The sequence below is a fragment of the Prorops nasuta genome, unplaced genomic scaffold, assembly GCF_024137725.1.
Source record: "Prorops nasuta isolate Cenicafe-Biocafe unplaced genomic scaffold, Cenicafe_Pnas_1.2 PNAS00002, whole genome shotgun sequence".
Lineage (NCBI taxonomy): Eukaryota > Metazoa > Arthropoda > Insecta > Hymenoptera > Bethylidae > Prorops > Prorops nasuta.
In genome coordinates, this window is record NW_027116799.1 from 9,789,115 (window position 1) to 9,806,309 (window position 17,195).

A 17,195-nucleotide genomic window follows, 5' to 3' on the forward strand; every position below is an offset into this window, starting at 1 on the left:
ATAGAGTCGATCGTGGCGGCACAAGTAGCAATATTAAGTATTCGTATATGGTTTATGTTTTGGGTATACAAGTTTGCGGAGTCGGTAGAGTAGATCGCGATAATAATGGTGAGTGAAGAGTATGTATTTGTCACTATTTGTGTAGTTGAGCGCGTTGTGTTGAACGGATTGAACCAAGTCAACCAAGTCGAAATCATCGAGAGAGACGGAAAGAGTGCGTTGAACAGGTAACTGGTACTGGTACTACTGGTAGGTAGATTAGTTGGTGCTGGTGAATAGTGTGGATGGGTATAGGCTGAGGCAGGTTGTGGGGGCCGTTTTCCACCTCTTCGAAGTTCGGACAGCTTCCACCTGGCAGAGCCGATTCGAACCGAAGCTCTCCGAGACCGAGCGGACGTGTTAATGTGCCGGTCACCGTGGCTGGCCCATCCTCCGGAACAAGCGCGCTTACTTTTCATGTCTGTTCTGGTTCTGTTCCTCGTTCGTTCAGGGCTCAGGTTCGTATTGTTCTTCTAGGGAGCACCTGTCGTCTGTATTTATTGCTCTCTATCGCGTAAACAGAGAGACACGCGCGTGCCCCTGATCCTCTCACGCGACTCATTCGACAATCCATCCAACACGACGATAATATGAGAAAAGCACAAAACAGTGGCGTTCAAGTGCAGTGCAGTGTCTCTTCTTAATGGAGCGTACCGCCGTTTTAGCCGACGTATAGCTATCGTCGTGCTACTCCTTTCTCGTACAAGGTATTACTACGATATTATTTACTTTACCTTACCTAGCCTTGCCTTCACTTCAATCCACCTTGAAAACCATCTTTTGTCATTCTTCCTCCTTTTCCATTCCCCACGACCTTTTTCACATTACTAGCAACTCCCTCCCTCGTCTAGGTACTTTTTATAATTATTCAATCAAGGGCAATGCCCTTTCCGCTTGCCGGCATCTCGTCGAATGACACGCGGCTAGTGTGTGCGTGCGTAGAATGTTATGGCCCTGCAGCCATGCCATACCTTATGAAAATCGTTCCTGATCCACGAGCTGTCAATGTCCCGTACATTCATCCTTAACATTCCTTAATCATTGTATTGCTCCTATCGGTCATACTCGGTATTTCGAAATGTTTACTCTGAGATTTCAGACACTTATTACAGCATATGACTGTATTGTTATCATTTCTCGTTCGTAGAACTACGATATCGCAAATATCATGATATCTAGAAAAGTGTAGAGCCGCTTACCAAGCGCGCTTCCTCCCATTTCCCAAGCCTTGACCTAAAATCAGATCTCATATTTGGTATTATTATTATACGTGATGTATATGTTACATTCAGTCGGACGTGATTCTAGAAAAATCCAATAAGATATCCGGCACCTTATTCTGTAACTTCAATGTCAATTGTCGGTATTGCTGAGCACCGAAAACGATGTATATATACATTTATCATTACGCTTAACAATATTTGTCGTCAACTTCAACCTAATGATACTGAAATTTGTGGATACGAGCTACAAAATAGTCCTACTGGTCTACAGTGACTTTGTTGTTGTTGTTGTTCGTTCAGTCGTTAAAGTCTCTCGTGAATGGCGTGCATCTTGTAAATAAAAGGAGACAGATGTATGGTAGATATTTTGAAAGTCAGTAAAACGGATAAAGCGTGTTTCCCACGAGACTAGACGCGTTACTGCCGTACCGGCAAAACAGGGCAAAACATAACACATTTGCCCCCTCTGCGCAATAAAGATGGCGAGCAACAGAGAGTTGTTAAAATTGCCAGGTCCCATGACGTTTCAAGTTCAACGAGCGGAACAAATCGTCAACGATGAAATTGAAATGATGTTTTGCGTTAAATGCAGACATTTTGCGAGTGACAATTCCCAAGCTAGATGAAAGCATGAATCTGAGCGCGTGTTTTTGGCCAGAAGAGAGATTGAGATCCACGATCCGACTCGACGCGACGCGACTCGGCGGAAGGATCGAACGATCGAACGACCAAACGGGGCCGTACAGCACAAAACTCTTCTACCTAACCCACTTTAGCAAGAACAGGTTTGTGCTGGCCGCTTCTCTGGTGTACGTAACGGTGGTCGACCAGACGCATCATCGGGAAATTTTCTCCAGACTCCTGGTCGCATACCATATATACCATATACCGTACAACGCCGTACGATAACCTAAAAGAATGTCGTCGAGCCACCATCGAACAAACAATTTTCCCGCCAAATACTGTACCAATAAAATTTCATAATTCGAACGATTCATGTTACAGGTGGAGCGTCGAAAAGCACGACTTGAGAGATGGTCATCGTTACACGAGTGAGTAATTTTCTAAGTAGGATTTGCGGAACACCCGGTATATTTTGCAAAGAGTGCAGACTGGTGCAGACACTTCAGACTTTGCAGGCCAGGGGCTGTGTTCAGACTGGTTTACCTTGGACTTATCATAATTGTTGAGGCAAAGCTCGTTCCGTCTAATCGTCCTGTTCTTCTCTGCCAAAATACTGAGACGCCAGATGCTCCAAGGGTTTTTCTTTTTGCACTCTCAAGCGAGTGCTCGACGCTTAATTACGCATAGTTAACGGTTTCCGATAGCTTAACGAGTATTTCGCGCAACAGTCGTCTAACGGAACGCAACGCGTTTCTTGAACTCTTAATCATCGCTGTCCTGCCTGTCGCCAATCGAGAGGCTCTCTTTTCTTATTATCCAAATCTGCCATTCTACTATTGGAAAGGCAAATTGTGCTATATAGGTTAGGATTACGAAACGAAACAATACTTGCATGTTCGTTTCTTATTTTCGGTAGAGTAGTTTGGTTAGATTGGTGGAGGGGGGGGAGGGGTAGATATATAGATATAGAGAGAGCAAGAAAGAGGGAGAGAGGGGGGGGGGAGTGAGAGAGAGAGCGGAAGAGCTCTTCCGATGTTCCGGGAAGATGAGCAAGCGGACCGTGTGCGTGGAATCCAGCAGTATCCAGCACGACGTAACACTTGTTGCATTACCACTTTGAAAAATTCAGCAACGAGCGGACGAAGCCAAAGCAATGCTGCCGCCTCCTCTGGACGACTTAATTTAATTGTCTCTGCAGACTGCTAGCCACGAGAGAGGGAAACGAGTGTTCGATACAGTTCGATAAGGCCGCACCCCAAACGCCAACTCGACTACGACAATGCTTATCTCCCTCGACACAATTATTCAGCTTATTTATTATTTATCAGCGTCACCTTGAAAGCGTGCAAAATCCAAAAGACTGCGCGCCAGCAAAGCAAGCCTACTATTTTTTCTGCAAAATAACACCATATTTTTTTTTCTTATCAACCCTCCGTCTGTACACTATATTTTTCTGGCGTCCTATGTACATAGACTGGGTCCACAAATTTTTATCGTTAAATCTTCTATTAAAAAATCATTGTAAAAAATTTAAAAAAAATTACGAAGCATATATTACAATACTTCTATTTTCTGGTCCTAGAGTTATATCGATAATCGAGCAAAAGATACATTATTTATAATTATTTAAACCACACTAAACATTTCTTCTTAAATTCTCACTGGTGCCCAAAAAGACCCAGTGTTCAGACGGAGGGGGTTTAATTGTTAGAAAATAATTGCACAAATCATCAGAGACTTATGCTATTGCAGGGTGATTACATATGGATCGAACCAATCTCTGGAAGGGAATTCGACGTAGCGATCGGTGCACGAGTAATATCGGCCGAGGGAAGGCGAATTCAAGTGAAGGACGACGACAACAAGGTCAGTGAATTTATCAATGAATTTTGGGTCTGTTAAATACAATGAGAATTTTGCCCACAGGAACAATGGTTGACGCCAGAGAGAAGGATAAAAGCGATGCACGCCACTTCCGTCCAAGGCGTGGAAGACATGATCAGTTTGGGAGACCTCCATGAGGCCGGTATTCTTCGTAACTTGTTAATACGCTACAACGAGAATCTCATTTACGTAAGTATACTCGCAGTTTCCTCTTTGGTCTCGGAGGATAAATCTTCCATCGCAAATACCATTCACCTCCAATGAGGAAGCGAAAAACCTCCTGAGCTACTTATTCGCACAGACTTACACCGGATCCATACTGGTCGCCGTCAATCCGTACCAGATACTGCCCATTTATACAGCGGAACAAATCAAACTCTACAAGGACCGTAAAATCGGTGAATTGCCGCCTCACATCTTTGCAATTGGAGATAACAGCTATGCTCATATGAATCGATATGGCCAGGATCAGTGTATAGTAATTAGGTACGTTTGTCGATATTGCTTACCAGTTATTTAATTAAACAAAATGTATATTCACTAATTATTTCTCATTTTTTGCTTCAGCGGAGAGAGCGGCGCCGGCAAAACCGAGAGTACCAAATTAATATTGCAGTATTTAGCAGCGATCAGTGGGAAACACTCTTGGATAGAGCAGCAAATATTGGAGGCCAATCCTATACTCGAAGGTGAATAGAAAGAGTGAACGAGAGATTGAGAGAGAAAGATAGAGAGAAAGGAGATTTATGTGAACAGCAACAATACATTATTTTTTGTTCACCTAGCTTTTGGAAATGCGAAAACTGTTAGGAACGACAATTCTTCTCGTTTTGGAAAATACATAGATATTCACTTCAATGATCAGGGTGTTATAGAAGGAGCTAAAATAGAACAGTACCTGTTAGAGAAATCGAGAATAGTATCTCAAAGTTTGGACGAGAGAAATTATCATATCTTTTACTGTATGCTTGCTGGTCTGTCGAAGGAAGAGAAGCAAAAATTGGAATTGGAAGATGCATCTACGTATAAATATCTTATTGGGGTATTTTCTTCGTTTTTGTTTTTATTAAATATTTGGAGAAAATAATGGAGTATAGTTTCTTCATGGTGTTCTAATTTATTTTTCTTGTTTTATAGGGGGGTAGTATCACCTGCGAAGGTCGAGACGATTCGGCTGAATTTGCTGATATCAGATCAGCCATGAAAGTATTATTGTTTACTGATTCTGAAATATGGGAAGTTTTGAAGTTGCTCGCTGCACTTTTACATATGGGAAACATTAAGTATAGAGCAACGGTAGTCGATAATCTTGATGCTACGGAGATCCCAGAACAAACGAATGTAAGGAGGGTCGCCAATCTTCTAGGGGTGCCGGTTCAATCATTGATAGACGCTTTGACACGTAGAACGATATTTGCTCATGGCGAGACAGTGGTTGGTTAATTGTATAAAATAGTAATACACTATACATATGCTGTATCTTTCTTCTTAATGAGAAAAATGTTTCAGGTCTCAACTTTGTCGAGAGAACAATCCGTCGATATTAGGGATGCGTTCGTTAAAGGCATTTATGGCAGATTATTTATACATATTGTAAAGAAAATTAACGAAGCTATTTATCGTCCCAAAAACACTTCGCGCAGTGCGATAGGCGTTCTGGATATATTTGGATTTGAGAATTTCAATCATAATAGCTTCGAGCAGTTTTGTATCAATTATGCAAACGAAAATCTTCAACAATTCTTTGTACAGCATATTTTTAAACTAGAACAAGAAGAGTACAACCACGAAGGAATAAATTGGCAGCATATCGAATTCGTTGATAATCAAGATGCTTTGGATTTGATAGCCATAAAGCAGTTGAATATCATGGCACTTATAGACGAAGAGTCGAAATTCCCAAAGGTATATTTGTAGCTATTTTACTCGTTACTGAAATTTAGCTTGACAATAAACTTTTGCAGGGTACCGACCAAACCATGTTGGCAAAAATTCACAAGACTCATGGCACTCACAGGAATTATTTGAAACCTAAGTCCGATATAAACACGTCGTTCGGACTTAATCATTTTGCTGGCGTTGTGTTTTACGACACCAGGAGCTTCTTGGAAAAGAACAGGGACACGTTCAGTGCGGATCTACTTCAGTTAATACACATATCGTCCAACAAATTCCTTCAAGCCTGTTTTGCAGAGGACATTGGCATGGGTTCTGAGACACGAAAGAGAGCACCGACCTTGTCGACTCAATTTAAAAAGTCTTTGGACTCTTTGATGAAGACTTTGTGCAGCTGTCAGCCATTTTTCATACGGTGCATCAAGCCAAACGAGTATAAAAAGCCAATGATGTTCGATAGAGGCTTGTGCTGTCGTCAACTGAGATACTCTGGAATGATGGAAACCATTAGGATCCGCAGAGCTGGATATCCAATTCGACACGCTTTCCCCGAGTTCGTGGAGAGATACCGCTTCCTCATACCTGGTATCCCTCCGGCTCATAAAGTCGATTGTCGAGCAGCTACCTCAAGGATATGCCACATGGTGCTGGGAAGATCTGATTATCAATTAGGCCATACGAAAGTATTTTTAAAGGACGCTCACGACTTGTTTCTGGAACAGGAGCGAGACAGGGTTCTCACGAGGAAGATTTTGATACTTCAGCGCAACATTCGTGGCTGGGTTTATCGAAGGAGGTTCTTGAGGATGAGAGCTGCTGCGATGATAATCCAAAAATTTTGGAGAGGCTATGCACAGAGACAGCGTTACAAGCGAATGCGAATCGGTTATATGAGGCTGCAAGCTCTCATTCGGTCCAGAGTGCTTTCTCACAGATTCAGGCATTTGCGTGGTCACATTGTCGCTCTGCAAGCACGAGCACGTGGACATCTGGTGAGAAAAATGTACCGGAAGAAATTATGGGCTATCGTTAAGATCCAGGCTCACGTGAGACGGTTGATAGCGCAGAGAAGATACAAAAAAATTAAATATGAGTATCGATTGCACATCGAAGCACTGAGGCTGAGAAAGAAAGAAGAGCGAGAGTTGAAAGATCAGGGAAACAAACGAGCGAAGGAGATCGCTGAACAGAATTACAGGGAACGAATGCAAGAGTTAGAAAGAAAAGAAATAGAGATGGAAATGGAGGATAGGAGGCGCATGGAGATCAAGAAGAATCTCATAAATGACGCTGCTAAGAAGCAGGACGAGCCTGTAGACGATAGCAAATTGGTTGAAGCAATGTTCGACTTTCTTCCAGATTCCAGCAGCGAGGCTCCTACTCCTGCCAGGGAAACCTCTGTGTTCAATGATTTACCTGCACCAAAGGCAGCTGATCAACAAGAAATCATTAGCCCTATGCAAATCGCCTCGGAGGACGAGGAGGACTTGTCGGAATTCAAATTCCAGAAATTCGCAGCCACCTATTTCCAAGGCAACATAACTCATCAGTACTCGAGGAAGCCTTTGAAACATCCTCTGCTACCATTACACACGCAGGGTGATCAGTTGGCTGCCCAAGCTCTCTGGATCACCATACTGAGATTCACCGGTGATCTACCCGAGCCTAGATTCCACACGATGGATCGGGATACCACGTCGGTCATGTCCAAGGTCACAGCGACCTTGGGAAGAAACTTCATAAGGAGCAAAGAGTTCCAGGAAGCACAGATGATGGGTATGGATCCAGAATCGTTTCTGAAGCAAAAACCACGCTCTATCAGACACAAATTGGTATCACTAACCCTGAAGAGAAAGAACAAACTGGGCGAGGATGTCAGGAGGAGGTTGCAGGAGGACGAATATACCGCAGATAGTTATCAATCCTGGTTAGAAGCCCGACCAACCTCCAACCTCGAGAAGCTTCATTTCATCATTGGACATGGAATACTTCGAGCAGAATTGAGGGACGAAATTTATTGCCAAATTTGTAAACAGTTGACGAACAATCAATCAAAATCATCTCACGCTCGAGGTTGGATACTGTTGTCTCTGTGCGTAGGGTGTTTTGCACCTTCGGAGAAATTTGTTAATTATCTGCGAGCCTTCATAAGAGAGGGACCACCTGGCTATGCTCCGTATTGCGAGGACAGGCTGAAGAGGACTTTCAACAATGGAACTCGTAATCAGCCACCGAGTTGGCTAGAGCTTCAAGCGACAAAATCCAAGAAACCAATAATGTTACCCATTACTTTCATGGATGGCAATACTAAAACTTTATTAGCCGATTCAGCTACAACGGCCAGGGAACTCTGTAACCAGTTGTCGGACAAAATCTCGTTGAGGGATCAGTTTGGATTCTCCCTGTATATCGCTCTTTTTGACAAAGTCTCGTCTTTAGGAAGCGGGGGGGATCACGTGATGGATGCCATCTCCCAATGCGAGCAATACGCCAAAGAACAAGGTGCCCAGGAGCGTAACGCACCCTGGAGACTGTTCTTCCGGAAGGAGATTTTCGCACCATGGCACGAGCCTACAGAGGATCAAGTGGCGACCAATCTCATTTATCAACAGGTTGTGCGAGGTGTGAAATTTGGAGAGTATCGCTGCGATAAGGAGGAGGACCTGGCTATGATAGCGGCGCAGCAGTATTATATAGAATATCATACTGATATGAATGTAGACAGGTTATTCACTCTGTTACCAAATTACATACCAGATTATTGTTTAACTGGAATCGATAAAGCAATCGACAGATGGGGACATCTCGTTCTGCAGGCTTACAAGAAGAGCTATTACCTGAAGGAGAAAGTACCAGCTTTGCGAGTGAAAGAAGACATAGTTGGCTACGCGAAATTCAAATGGCCCTTGCTCTTCTCCCGCTTCTACGAGGCGTACAGAAACTCTGGACCGAATCTCCCCAAGAACGACGTGATCATAGCTGTGAACTGGACGGGGGTCTATGTCGTTGACGATCAGGAACAGGTGCTCCTAGAGTTGTCCTTCCCAGAGATCACTACTGTATCTAGTCAAAAAACGAACAAGATGTTCACCCAGACATTCAGTTTGTCGACGGTGCGCGGAGAAGAGTTTACTTTTCAGAGTCCCAATGCAGAGGACATCCGCGACCTGGTGGTCTACTTCCTGGAAGGTTTGAAGAAGCGCAGTAAATTTGTCATAGCTCTGCAGGATTACAAGGCAACGGGGGATGGGTCTTCTGCGTCCTCCTTCTTATGCTTCCAAAAGGGCGATTTGATTGTTCTGGAGGATGAGAGTACAGGGGAGACTGTACTGAACTCTGGCTGGTGTATTGGCACTTGCGAGAGAACCGGGGAAAGAGGAGACTTCCCGGCTGAGACTGTGTACGTTTTGCCTTCGTTGTCGAAGCCACCGCAGGATATTCTTTCTCTCTTCAGCATCGAAGGGACAGAGAACGGAAGGAGGCTATACCCGCAACAGATGAACGGTGTTGAGCCAAGAGACAAGCCTCACACACTGCTCGAGTATGCCATTGATCATTTCAGAACACCACCCAAGAGAACAATGTCCAAAGCTTTGACTCTGACTGCTGCAAGACGTGGTCACACCGATGAACTATGGCACCACTCGAGGGAGCCAATAAAGCAGCCTTTACTGAAAAAATTAGTGTCCAAGGAGGAGCTAGCTGAAGAAGCCTGTTTTGCGTTTAACGCCATATTAAAGTACATGGGCGATTTACCAACTAAGAGGCCTCGCATTGGTAACGAGTACACGGATCTCATATTCGATGGACCATTGAAAAATGAGATTTTGAGGGATGAAATTTATTGCCAATTGATGAAACAACTGACGGATAATCGCAATAGATTGAGCGAGGAGCGAGGTTGGGAGTTGATGTGGCTTGCTACAGGCCTCTTCACCTGCAGTCAGAGTCTCTTGAAGGTATCAGTTTTATCTCTTTACTGAATATGCTGCGTTGCTTATCCTCCCATATTATACTGATTACTCTATGTTTTTATTGTATAGGAGTTAACGCTCTTCCTGCGTACGCGGCGCCATCCGATATCACAGGATTCATTGCAGAGGTTGCAGAAAACACTGCGTAACGGTCAGAGAAAATATCCACCTCATCAGGTAGAAGTCGAGGCTATCCAGCACAAAACCACACAGATATTTCATAAAGTATACTTTCCCGATGACACTGATGAAGTATGTCACACTTGTGTTATTTTTATTTTATTTTCTGGTTATTTACAATTCTTTCATAATAATGATTTGATATACAGGCTTTTGAAGTGGATTCATCGACCAGAGCAAAAGATTTCTGTCAAAACATTGCACAGAGACTCAATCTTCGATCATCCGAGGGATTCAGTTTATTCGTGAAAATTGCAGATAAAGTCATCTCCGTTCCCGAGGGGGACTTTTTCTTTGACTTTGTTCGACATTTGACAGACTGGATCAGGAAAGCTCGTCCTTCACGAGATGGTAAGTTTTGACGCGTGTCTCTATCGACTACATATGCTTAATCTTTCGTTTGTAATGGATTTATAGGGGTATCTCCTCAATTTACGTATCAAGTATTTTTCATGAAAAAGTTATGGACAAATACAGTTCCTGGTAAGGATAGAAACGCGGATTTGATATTCCACTTCCATCAAGAGCTTCCAAAACTGTTGAGAGGTAGTGTATTATTATTATTGGTCTCATTAACAGCTATATAATTGTCTTATTTTCTGTCACACAGGGTATCATAAGTGTACCAAAGAAGAGGCATCCAGATTAGCGGCATTAGTATACAGAGTACGATTTGGCGAGAGTAAACAAGAATTACAAGCCATTCCGTAAGACGATTTGAATACAATCTTTCCTTCCTTTGGTTATAGATTATTATCAGTCTCTTTATTTAAAGTAAATACATTTTCAGGCAAATGTTAAGAGAGCTTATACCCGGAGATTTGGTGAAAATACAAAGCTCAAATGACTGGAAAAGATCCATCATAGCTGCGTACAATCAAGATGCTGGTAAATATAATTTTCTAAAGCTTGAATTAATGGTAAGTGGTTTTCTTCGGTAAACAGTCATGATATTTTTATTTAATCGTTAGGAATGAGTCCAGAAGATGCCAAAATAACGTTTTTAAAAATTGTTTATCGCTGGCCAACGTTCGGTTCGGCGTTTTTTGAAGTTAAACAAAGTACAGAGCCAAACTACCCAGAATTATTGCTAATTGCAATTAATAAACACGGGGTCAGTCTTATTCACCCACAAACGAAGGTTAGAAGTTATAAAGGTAGTACAAGATATTAAAACATTATCAATAGTAATTTTTTCCATATTTCAGGATATACTCGTAACGCATCCATTCACAAGAATCTCCAACTGGTCCTCTGGCAATACCTACTTTCATATGACTATAGGTAATTTGGTTCGTGGCTCCAAATTATTGTGCGAAACTGCTTTGGGCTATAAAATGGATGATCTTTTGACATCGTACATTTCATTAATGCTCACTAATATGAACAAACAGAGAACAATTAGAATAAAATAAGTAAGAGACTTTAGACTATTTAGCAATCATCGAAAGTTTATATATACAGGTAAATTAATTAATTTGTTTTATTTAATTCGCATGTTTATCAGTGTAAACCTCACTGAATCAATCTTATAATTTATGTTAATACTAATATAAAGAAAGCAAGGTCATTGTCGTTCCCATACTTACCTAAAAATAATAATGATTTATAATTATTAGCATCCAGGATAAATACTTTTAAGAGGGATTATTACTTACACTATTTTTCTATATAAGCAGTTAATTAAATTTTTCTGTACATGATTTTTAATATTACGCAATTTTGTAAAATAGTTCTTCGCTATGTAAAAGATAAGAGAATTGCATTGGACATTAATGAGAGTATACTATAAGAAATTTGTAACAGTATAGTTTAAATAGGTAGCAATTCGTGAAAGATTTTACCGAATGTTCATATACATACATATCAAAATCCGTCCGTCCAATGGTGTGCAAGAATGTAATTATAATTATTAATCTACATTTATTGTTGTGAATAATAAAAAGATAATTATGTTATCCAGTAAATCCGGTAGAAATGTTAATTGTGGGTAAATTCCCACACAACACTACACCAGCATTCCCTTTTTAACAATAGATCTCTCGAGGAAGACATTCTCAGGCCGATGTTATCTCATTTCCTTTCGGAGATCATTATATTCGATTATGTCTTCTCAAAAGACGGTTTGCCAATCCAATGCACGAAACTTTCAGAAGATTGTAAAAACATCAGGTAGATCATTTTTCCGAGAGCGAATGAAGATAGTTTTATAACAAAAATCAAATTACTATTTATTCTTACCATTAATCAAGTATATATCAAACAAATTAAAAAGTATATTAAATATATAATGATATCAGACTTCAATAGTTTGTTGCATTTATTATGTTTAATTATTGGGCGCCTTGGTTGATAGGGTGATTCTAAAAAGATATTTTTACTTCTTCACGGATAAGTTTAGCTATTATACTTCATATTCATAAAACCTTAAATTACAAGTTCTGTCAAAATGTGCATTATCATGATTGTTTCTTAATTCCGCACCGAAAAAAAGCATAATCATTAAAAGTTAAATTATAAATAGAATTTATTTTTTCCCCCATTTCAGATAAGAGATTAAAATTGTCATATTAATACTGTAATATACAATTCGATTTAAATAAATCTTAGGCTTTAAAATTAATTATGCAATAGTATTTTTTTCTGCAAGTGCTTCTGTAAAAATTGCAAGCATAAGTGAATAAAAATTTCATATAAAACCAATATTTCATAATTTAAGATGTGACTTAAATTACAAAACAAACTTTAATAAATAACTAATGTGCTTCAAAAATTACCTTACATATTTAAATATGCATTTTACAATTTTTTTTATAAAAATATTATTTATCTCAACTATATAGGTTTCTTTTTATTTCGAAGACAGAGTAAAGATTGTTTGGTAAAATAACAAAATGCGTGATTACAGACTTAACAATTATTGCATTAAAAATTTATTTATAAATGTTTTTTTCTTTTCTTTGTAAAAAAGAATGAAGATTTATATTATTAAATGAATATGTCTGAAATTGATAAAATGATGCCTTTCTATGTAGTAGTATTTACATGTAGTATATAAATTATAGACAAATTGTTCGAAGTCTAAAAAAAGTCTAAAAACTAAATATTTTCACGATACGAACAATTAAAGTACATTAACTCTACTGACTTATAACCTTTGATCCTTTTTACAATCAGCATCCACTCATACGTAATGCTGATGCATTTGTTCAAAGCTTTTATTAGTGTGTTTATCCTATTATTCGATAATAAATAAATCTAATATTATGTTCACAACGCGGTTATAAATTTACAAAATAGTTTGTACGCATACTCTAAGAGATACATTATTGCAAGTCCCATAGATTTTGATAGTGTGAATCGGTGATTCTTGCTTTTTCTTATTTTCTCATGTATCAATAATATATATAAGTAATGCGAGAGAATATGAGCATTTCGAGGACTCTCCGGGAATTTTATCGATTGCTACGTTCTCGCATTTTCCAATTTTCGCGCTATAGTAGTGGTAGCTTCGAAAATTGACGAGTCTTTTGTAAGGTAAGAATTAGCACTATTACTATCGATGTCAATGGACACGGGAACAGTAATAGATGTATTTGTATCACTATTCTGTTGACTTTGGTTATGATTTTGATCGTCGAGAAAACATCAGAGACCCGATGGCGGTGCCTGATGAGTGTTCCAAGGTACATCGGCGATCGCCGGTGGCATACTAGCTTGATTGTGCATGGCACGAGGGGCTCTCATTATCTCATCGGCCGGTGGACAATGCGGACGAGGACCAGGCTCCGGAGTATAAGTAAATGTTAGTCCAGTTGCATAAATAATGCCGTCATTTCGAACCAGTGAGACAGGAACCTGAGTAGGTTGTCGAACCCAGAGCCATTCGCCTCTGAATAAGGAAATATCGGGAACGACACAGAGCATGCTCTCTTGACATCTGTACATGGTTTCCGCTTCGACATCACCGAACCATACTTGAAGATTTGGTGTAAAATTGTCTCCGGTCAATTCAAGCATTGCTACATCACCACCGCCGTTCAAGTGCAAACTATGAACCAAAGGTACCGGCGTTACTGGGGAGCGCACAGGGCCCATCCCTTCGAAGAACTGATATTCGGCTTTGTCAGTACTAATGATCGTCCAGCAAGCACCGTCATTAATCATTTCCTTGTTCGCTTCTTTTGGACAAGGAGTTGCCTGGAATTGTATTATACGCTCTTGCGACAAGCACAGATACATGTGATCCGTGTCTTTCATATAAAAGGCGCATTTGTGCAGTTGGGATACGGGATCATCGGCTTCAAGGCTAGCCATTTGCTTGTCTACTTTTCGAATAACCAATCGTGGTAATGCCATCCCCGTTACGGAACATACTAACTTCACCGTACTCCCATAATGAACGTAGCCGTCTCTAACTTGAAATTCCTCCGATTCGCTTTCGTTATCATCTAACAGATGAATCGTGAATGCGCCCCACTGCGTTGAGCTTGCGTGAAAATTACCATTTTCAACGTGAAGATAGCGCGTGCTGACAGTCTGAGATCTTAAACGATTAAACAAAGCCACCTTTGTACCACTAGCAATGCAGAGATCCGCGTTTTTCAAAGACTGCTTCTTTTTTGAAGGCTTTGAGATCACTTTTATCCTTTTACTATGAAACACACCAATGTCATGGCCACTCCCATAAAACATTTTAACTGACAGCATAAAATGCTTTCTTTTATCTGAATCTGAAATGTATAAAGTCTTTGCTGCACAATACTGTTTTCCATTATTGAGATCAAGTTGTTGCATATCCTGATCAGAATTGCCAATGCCAATAAATGCGCAAAGCTGTGCTGATTGTTCGCTCTCTCCTTCACGAAGCATTTGCTCCTGTCTCATCCTCCATCCATCGCCAAATAGATAGATGCAGGGTGGTGGGCAGAAAAATCTTTTCTCATTTCCATAAGATTTCTGGGCTACTTTAGCATGAAGAATTACTATAACCATGTCGCTTCTGTCTCTTAAATAACGTTCCATAGCTTCTCTTGTTAATCTTTGATCCTGATGGTCGGGTCTGTAAACACCAGAGCCAAATCTTGGATACACCGACATGACTGAAGTCGGCGAAGGTGGGGACTGCATGCCATGTGCCATTGTAGGCAATCCAAATTGATGTGGCATATTTAATTTGCAGTTCAAGCTTTAGAGAAGAAAAGTTTGCCACTCGAGGTAAATTATATTTGTTTATTTCTCATATCACGCATAATTCCAAATATTTACCTGCAACAAAATAAATAATTTAGATTTCATTAAATTCAGTATAGTCTTGTAGAAAAGAAATGGTATTTTATTTCTACAATTATTCTAATGCATAAAAGAATACACAGTTGTTTAGAGCTTCATTGTGGGAAAATTTTTTGTTTTTTACTGCAAAAGATATAATTAACCTCGGATATCTTTCTTTAAATGAACGACTGAGAATTGTTGGTCTTAACGCAGGAAAAAGGAAATGTATACATGCCGTGGGAACCAAGCTGAGCTCATTTTTCCTGCATGAATTAAAGTGCCCCTGTTCATTATACAACAGCACATCTACATTTAATGTCTATTCTCAATTCTTTTTTTTGTATTAATCTTTCTACTTTTTAAATAGGCAGTAGTTAAGTAAAATCTCTTATATTTTATCTTAGTTATATACAAACTCCATTTTGTTTATAAAATATGCATAGAATAAAACGTTAAGTTCATTATTTTCCATTTCTTCCTACAAATAAACAATAAATTTTGATAAAACTATTTACAAAAAAACTATTCGTTATATGTGTAAAATTTATGTCTTAGATATCTTTATAAATATACACATATGTATATATAAAAAGGGAGCAATACTTGATTAAAACATTTCAAAATAGAAATACGTAAACATTACTCAGCGAAAGTATACTGAATAGGAATATATACATTGTTGTCATCTTAATTTAGTATAGTGTTGCATAATTAAAGAATAATTACAATCTATTGTGTACATTGTGAAGATATAATATTGTATAAAGAAAATTAAACATTTTACTAATAATGACTGCCTATTTGTAGAAAAATAAAGCAAAGGAGCATTAGGATTGCTTATTGAAGGATATTTTGAGAGTAGACAAAAGGTAAAGATATAGTTTTTAGTTTAATTTAGTGCACTTCGATAGCAAAAAACTGCTCTTTAATGTTTAATGCATAAAAGTAATTTGTTTATTTACCTTTTCTATATAAGAAAGGTTACGCGAGGGGTGATCCAATACAGGTTACGTTTTAAATACTCACCACATTATTAACAACAAATCGAATTAGTATCCATGGCACGATAAGCTTGAGGTGTTGTTTCTCATTGGTAAATCTTTATCACTGTTCGATCGTTCACGAATCGTAAATCCTTCTGCGTCCTCCTCGCCTATTCTTGTTAATCCATTCAAAAAACACCTGTTCACTTTCCGAATTTTCCGAACAGTCCTACCAACTCCGGGACAGGAAAAACGAGTAGCGCGCGCCGCTTCAAATTTGTCATTGGTAGCCTCGCTGAAAGTTACTGTGTAGTATCTTTTTTATTTTTTATTTTAATATATCACTTGCATATTTTCAACCAAACAAAGGTTCACTTTGACTCATTAATTCATCACGTTGGAGCACGTTGCCATGAAAAGTGACAGAAGGAGATCGGTAAATCCACAAGGACCGTTCTTGATGATCCTCCTCGAGTAACTAAGTTCTGAGTGAGCGACACGTAAAGTTATTACACAGACCAGCCGCGTAAGTGGCTGCGCCAGTGACGTAGCCAGATATTATTTCAGGAGGTAACGGGGAACCTGCGGTTAGAACCACGAGCGAGCAACTTTCACGATCTAGCTCCCGCATTAATACGTTCCTGAAACAAATCAAAGATTTCCATTAATTACAATCGTGTAAAATATACATGAACCGGAAACAAACTGAAATATTTATTTACTCGTATATCATATAATTTTAATTGCAAATTGTCAAAATAAATAATACGTCGTAAAATGAAAAGAATAAATGAAAAATTTTATTGATGATTATTTGATGGATTTGATCAGTCTTAATTTCAGAAAGATAGAACAAAACTGAAGTAGACATTGGTTTTTACTTGTTTTTTGGGCACTATGTATGTTGGAATACATCACTGGGCTGCAGATTCTATTGTTTTACTGTTGTACAATGGCCCGGTCGACCCGAGCGCCTCCAGATCCCCTCTCGCTTCCCCACCTGACGTGAGCATTTCCCCTCCCGCCTCACCAGGCCGTGGAATTGCTGCCGCAAAAGGATGTTGGGGTTACTCCGGGGGGCGTGGGAAAAACCTGCTGTGGGAAAGAGTGGGTGGCCT

General features: G+C 39.6%; 2 protein-coding genes across 4 annotated transcripts; one reads left to right on the plus strand and one right to left on the minus strand.

Moving 5' to 3' along the window:
* Positions 1-207: 207 nt before the first annotated feature.
* Positions 208-11,787, plus strand: ck (myosin-VIIa ck). 2 transcript variants are annotated; one of them, XM_066741869.1, is made up of 17 exons: positions 208-227; positions 2,268-2,314; positions 3,639-3,752; positions 3,813-3,959; positions 4,072-4,256; positions 4,338-4,459; positions 4,556-4,812; positions 4,908-5,204; positions 5,280-5,675; positions 5,735-9,625; positions 9,710-9,892; positions 9,970-10,171; positions 10,238-10,366; positions 10,431-10,527; positions 10,611-10,708; positions 10,792-10,961; positions 11,029-11,787. In XM_066741869.1, the coding sequence occupies exons 2-17, from the start codon at positions 2,297-2,299 to the stop codon at positions 11,233-11,235; spliced, it is 6,513 nt and encodes a 2,170-aa protein (XP_066597966.1). In that variant the 5' UTR covers positions 208-227; positions 2,268-2,296; the 3' UTR covers positions 11,236-11,787. The 2 variants fall into 2 exon arrangements, with proteins under 2 accessions (XP_066597966.1, XP_066597974.1); XM_066741877.1 differs by lacking the exon at positions 208-227 and adding an exon at positions 258-746.
* Positions 11,788-12,683: 896 nt separating this feature from the next.
* On the minus strand, positions 12,684-17,095 carry Su(H) (recombining binding protein suppressor of hairless). Of its 2 annotated transcripts, none has more exons than XM_066732799.1 (3): positions 16,959-17,095; positions 16,121-16,718; positions 12,684-15,088 (listed from the first exon to the last, which is right to left on the minus strand). In XM_066732799.1, the coding sequence occupies exon 3, from the start codon at positions 14,987-14,989 to the stop codon at positions 13,469-13,471; it is 1,521 nt and encodes a 506-aa protein (XP_066588896.1). In that variant the 5' UTR covers positions 14,990-15,088; positions 16,121-16,718; positions 16,959-17,095; the 3' UTR covers positions 12,684-13,468. The 2 variants fall into 2 exon arrangements, with proteins under 2 accessions (XP_066588896.1, XP_066588905.1); XM_066732808.1 differs by lacking the exon at positions 16,959-17,095 and adding an exon at positions 16,800-16,871.
* Positions 17,096-17,195: the final 100 nt, after the last annotated feature.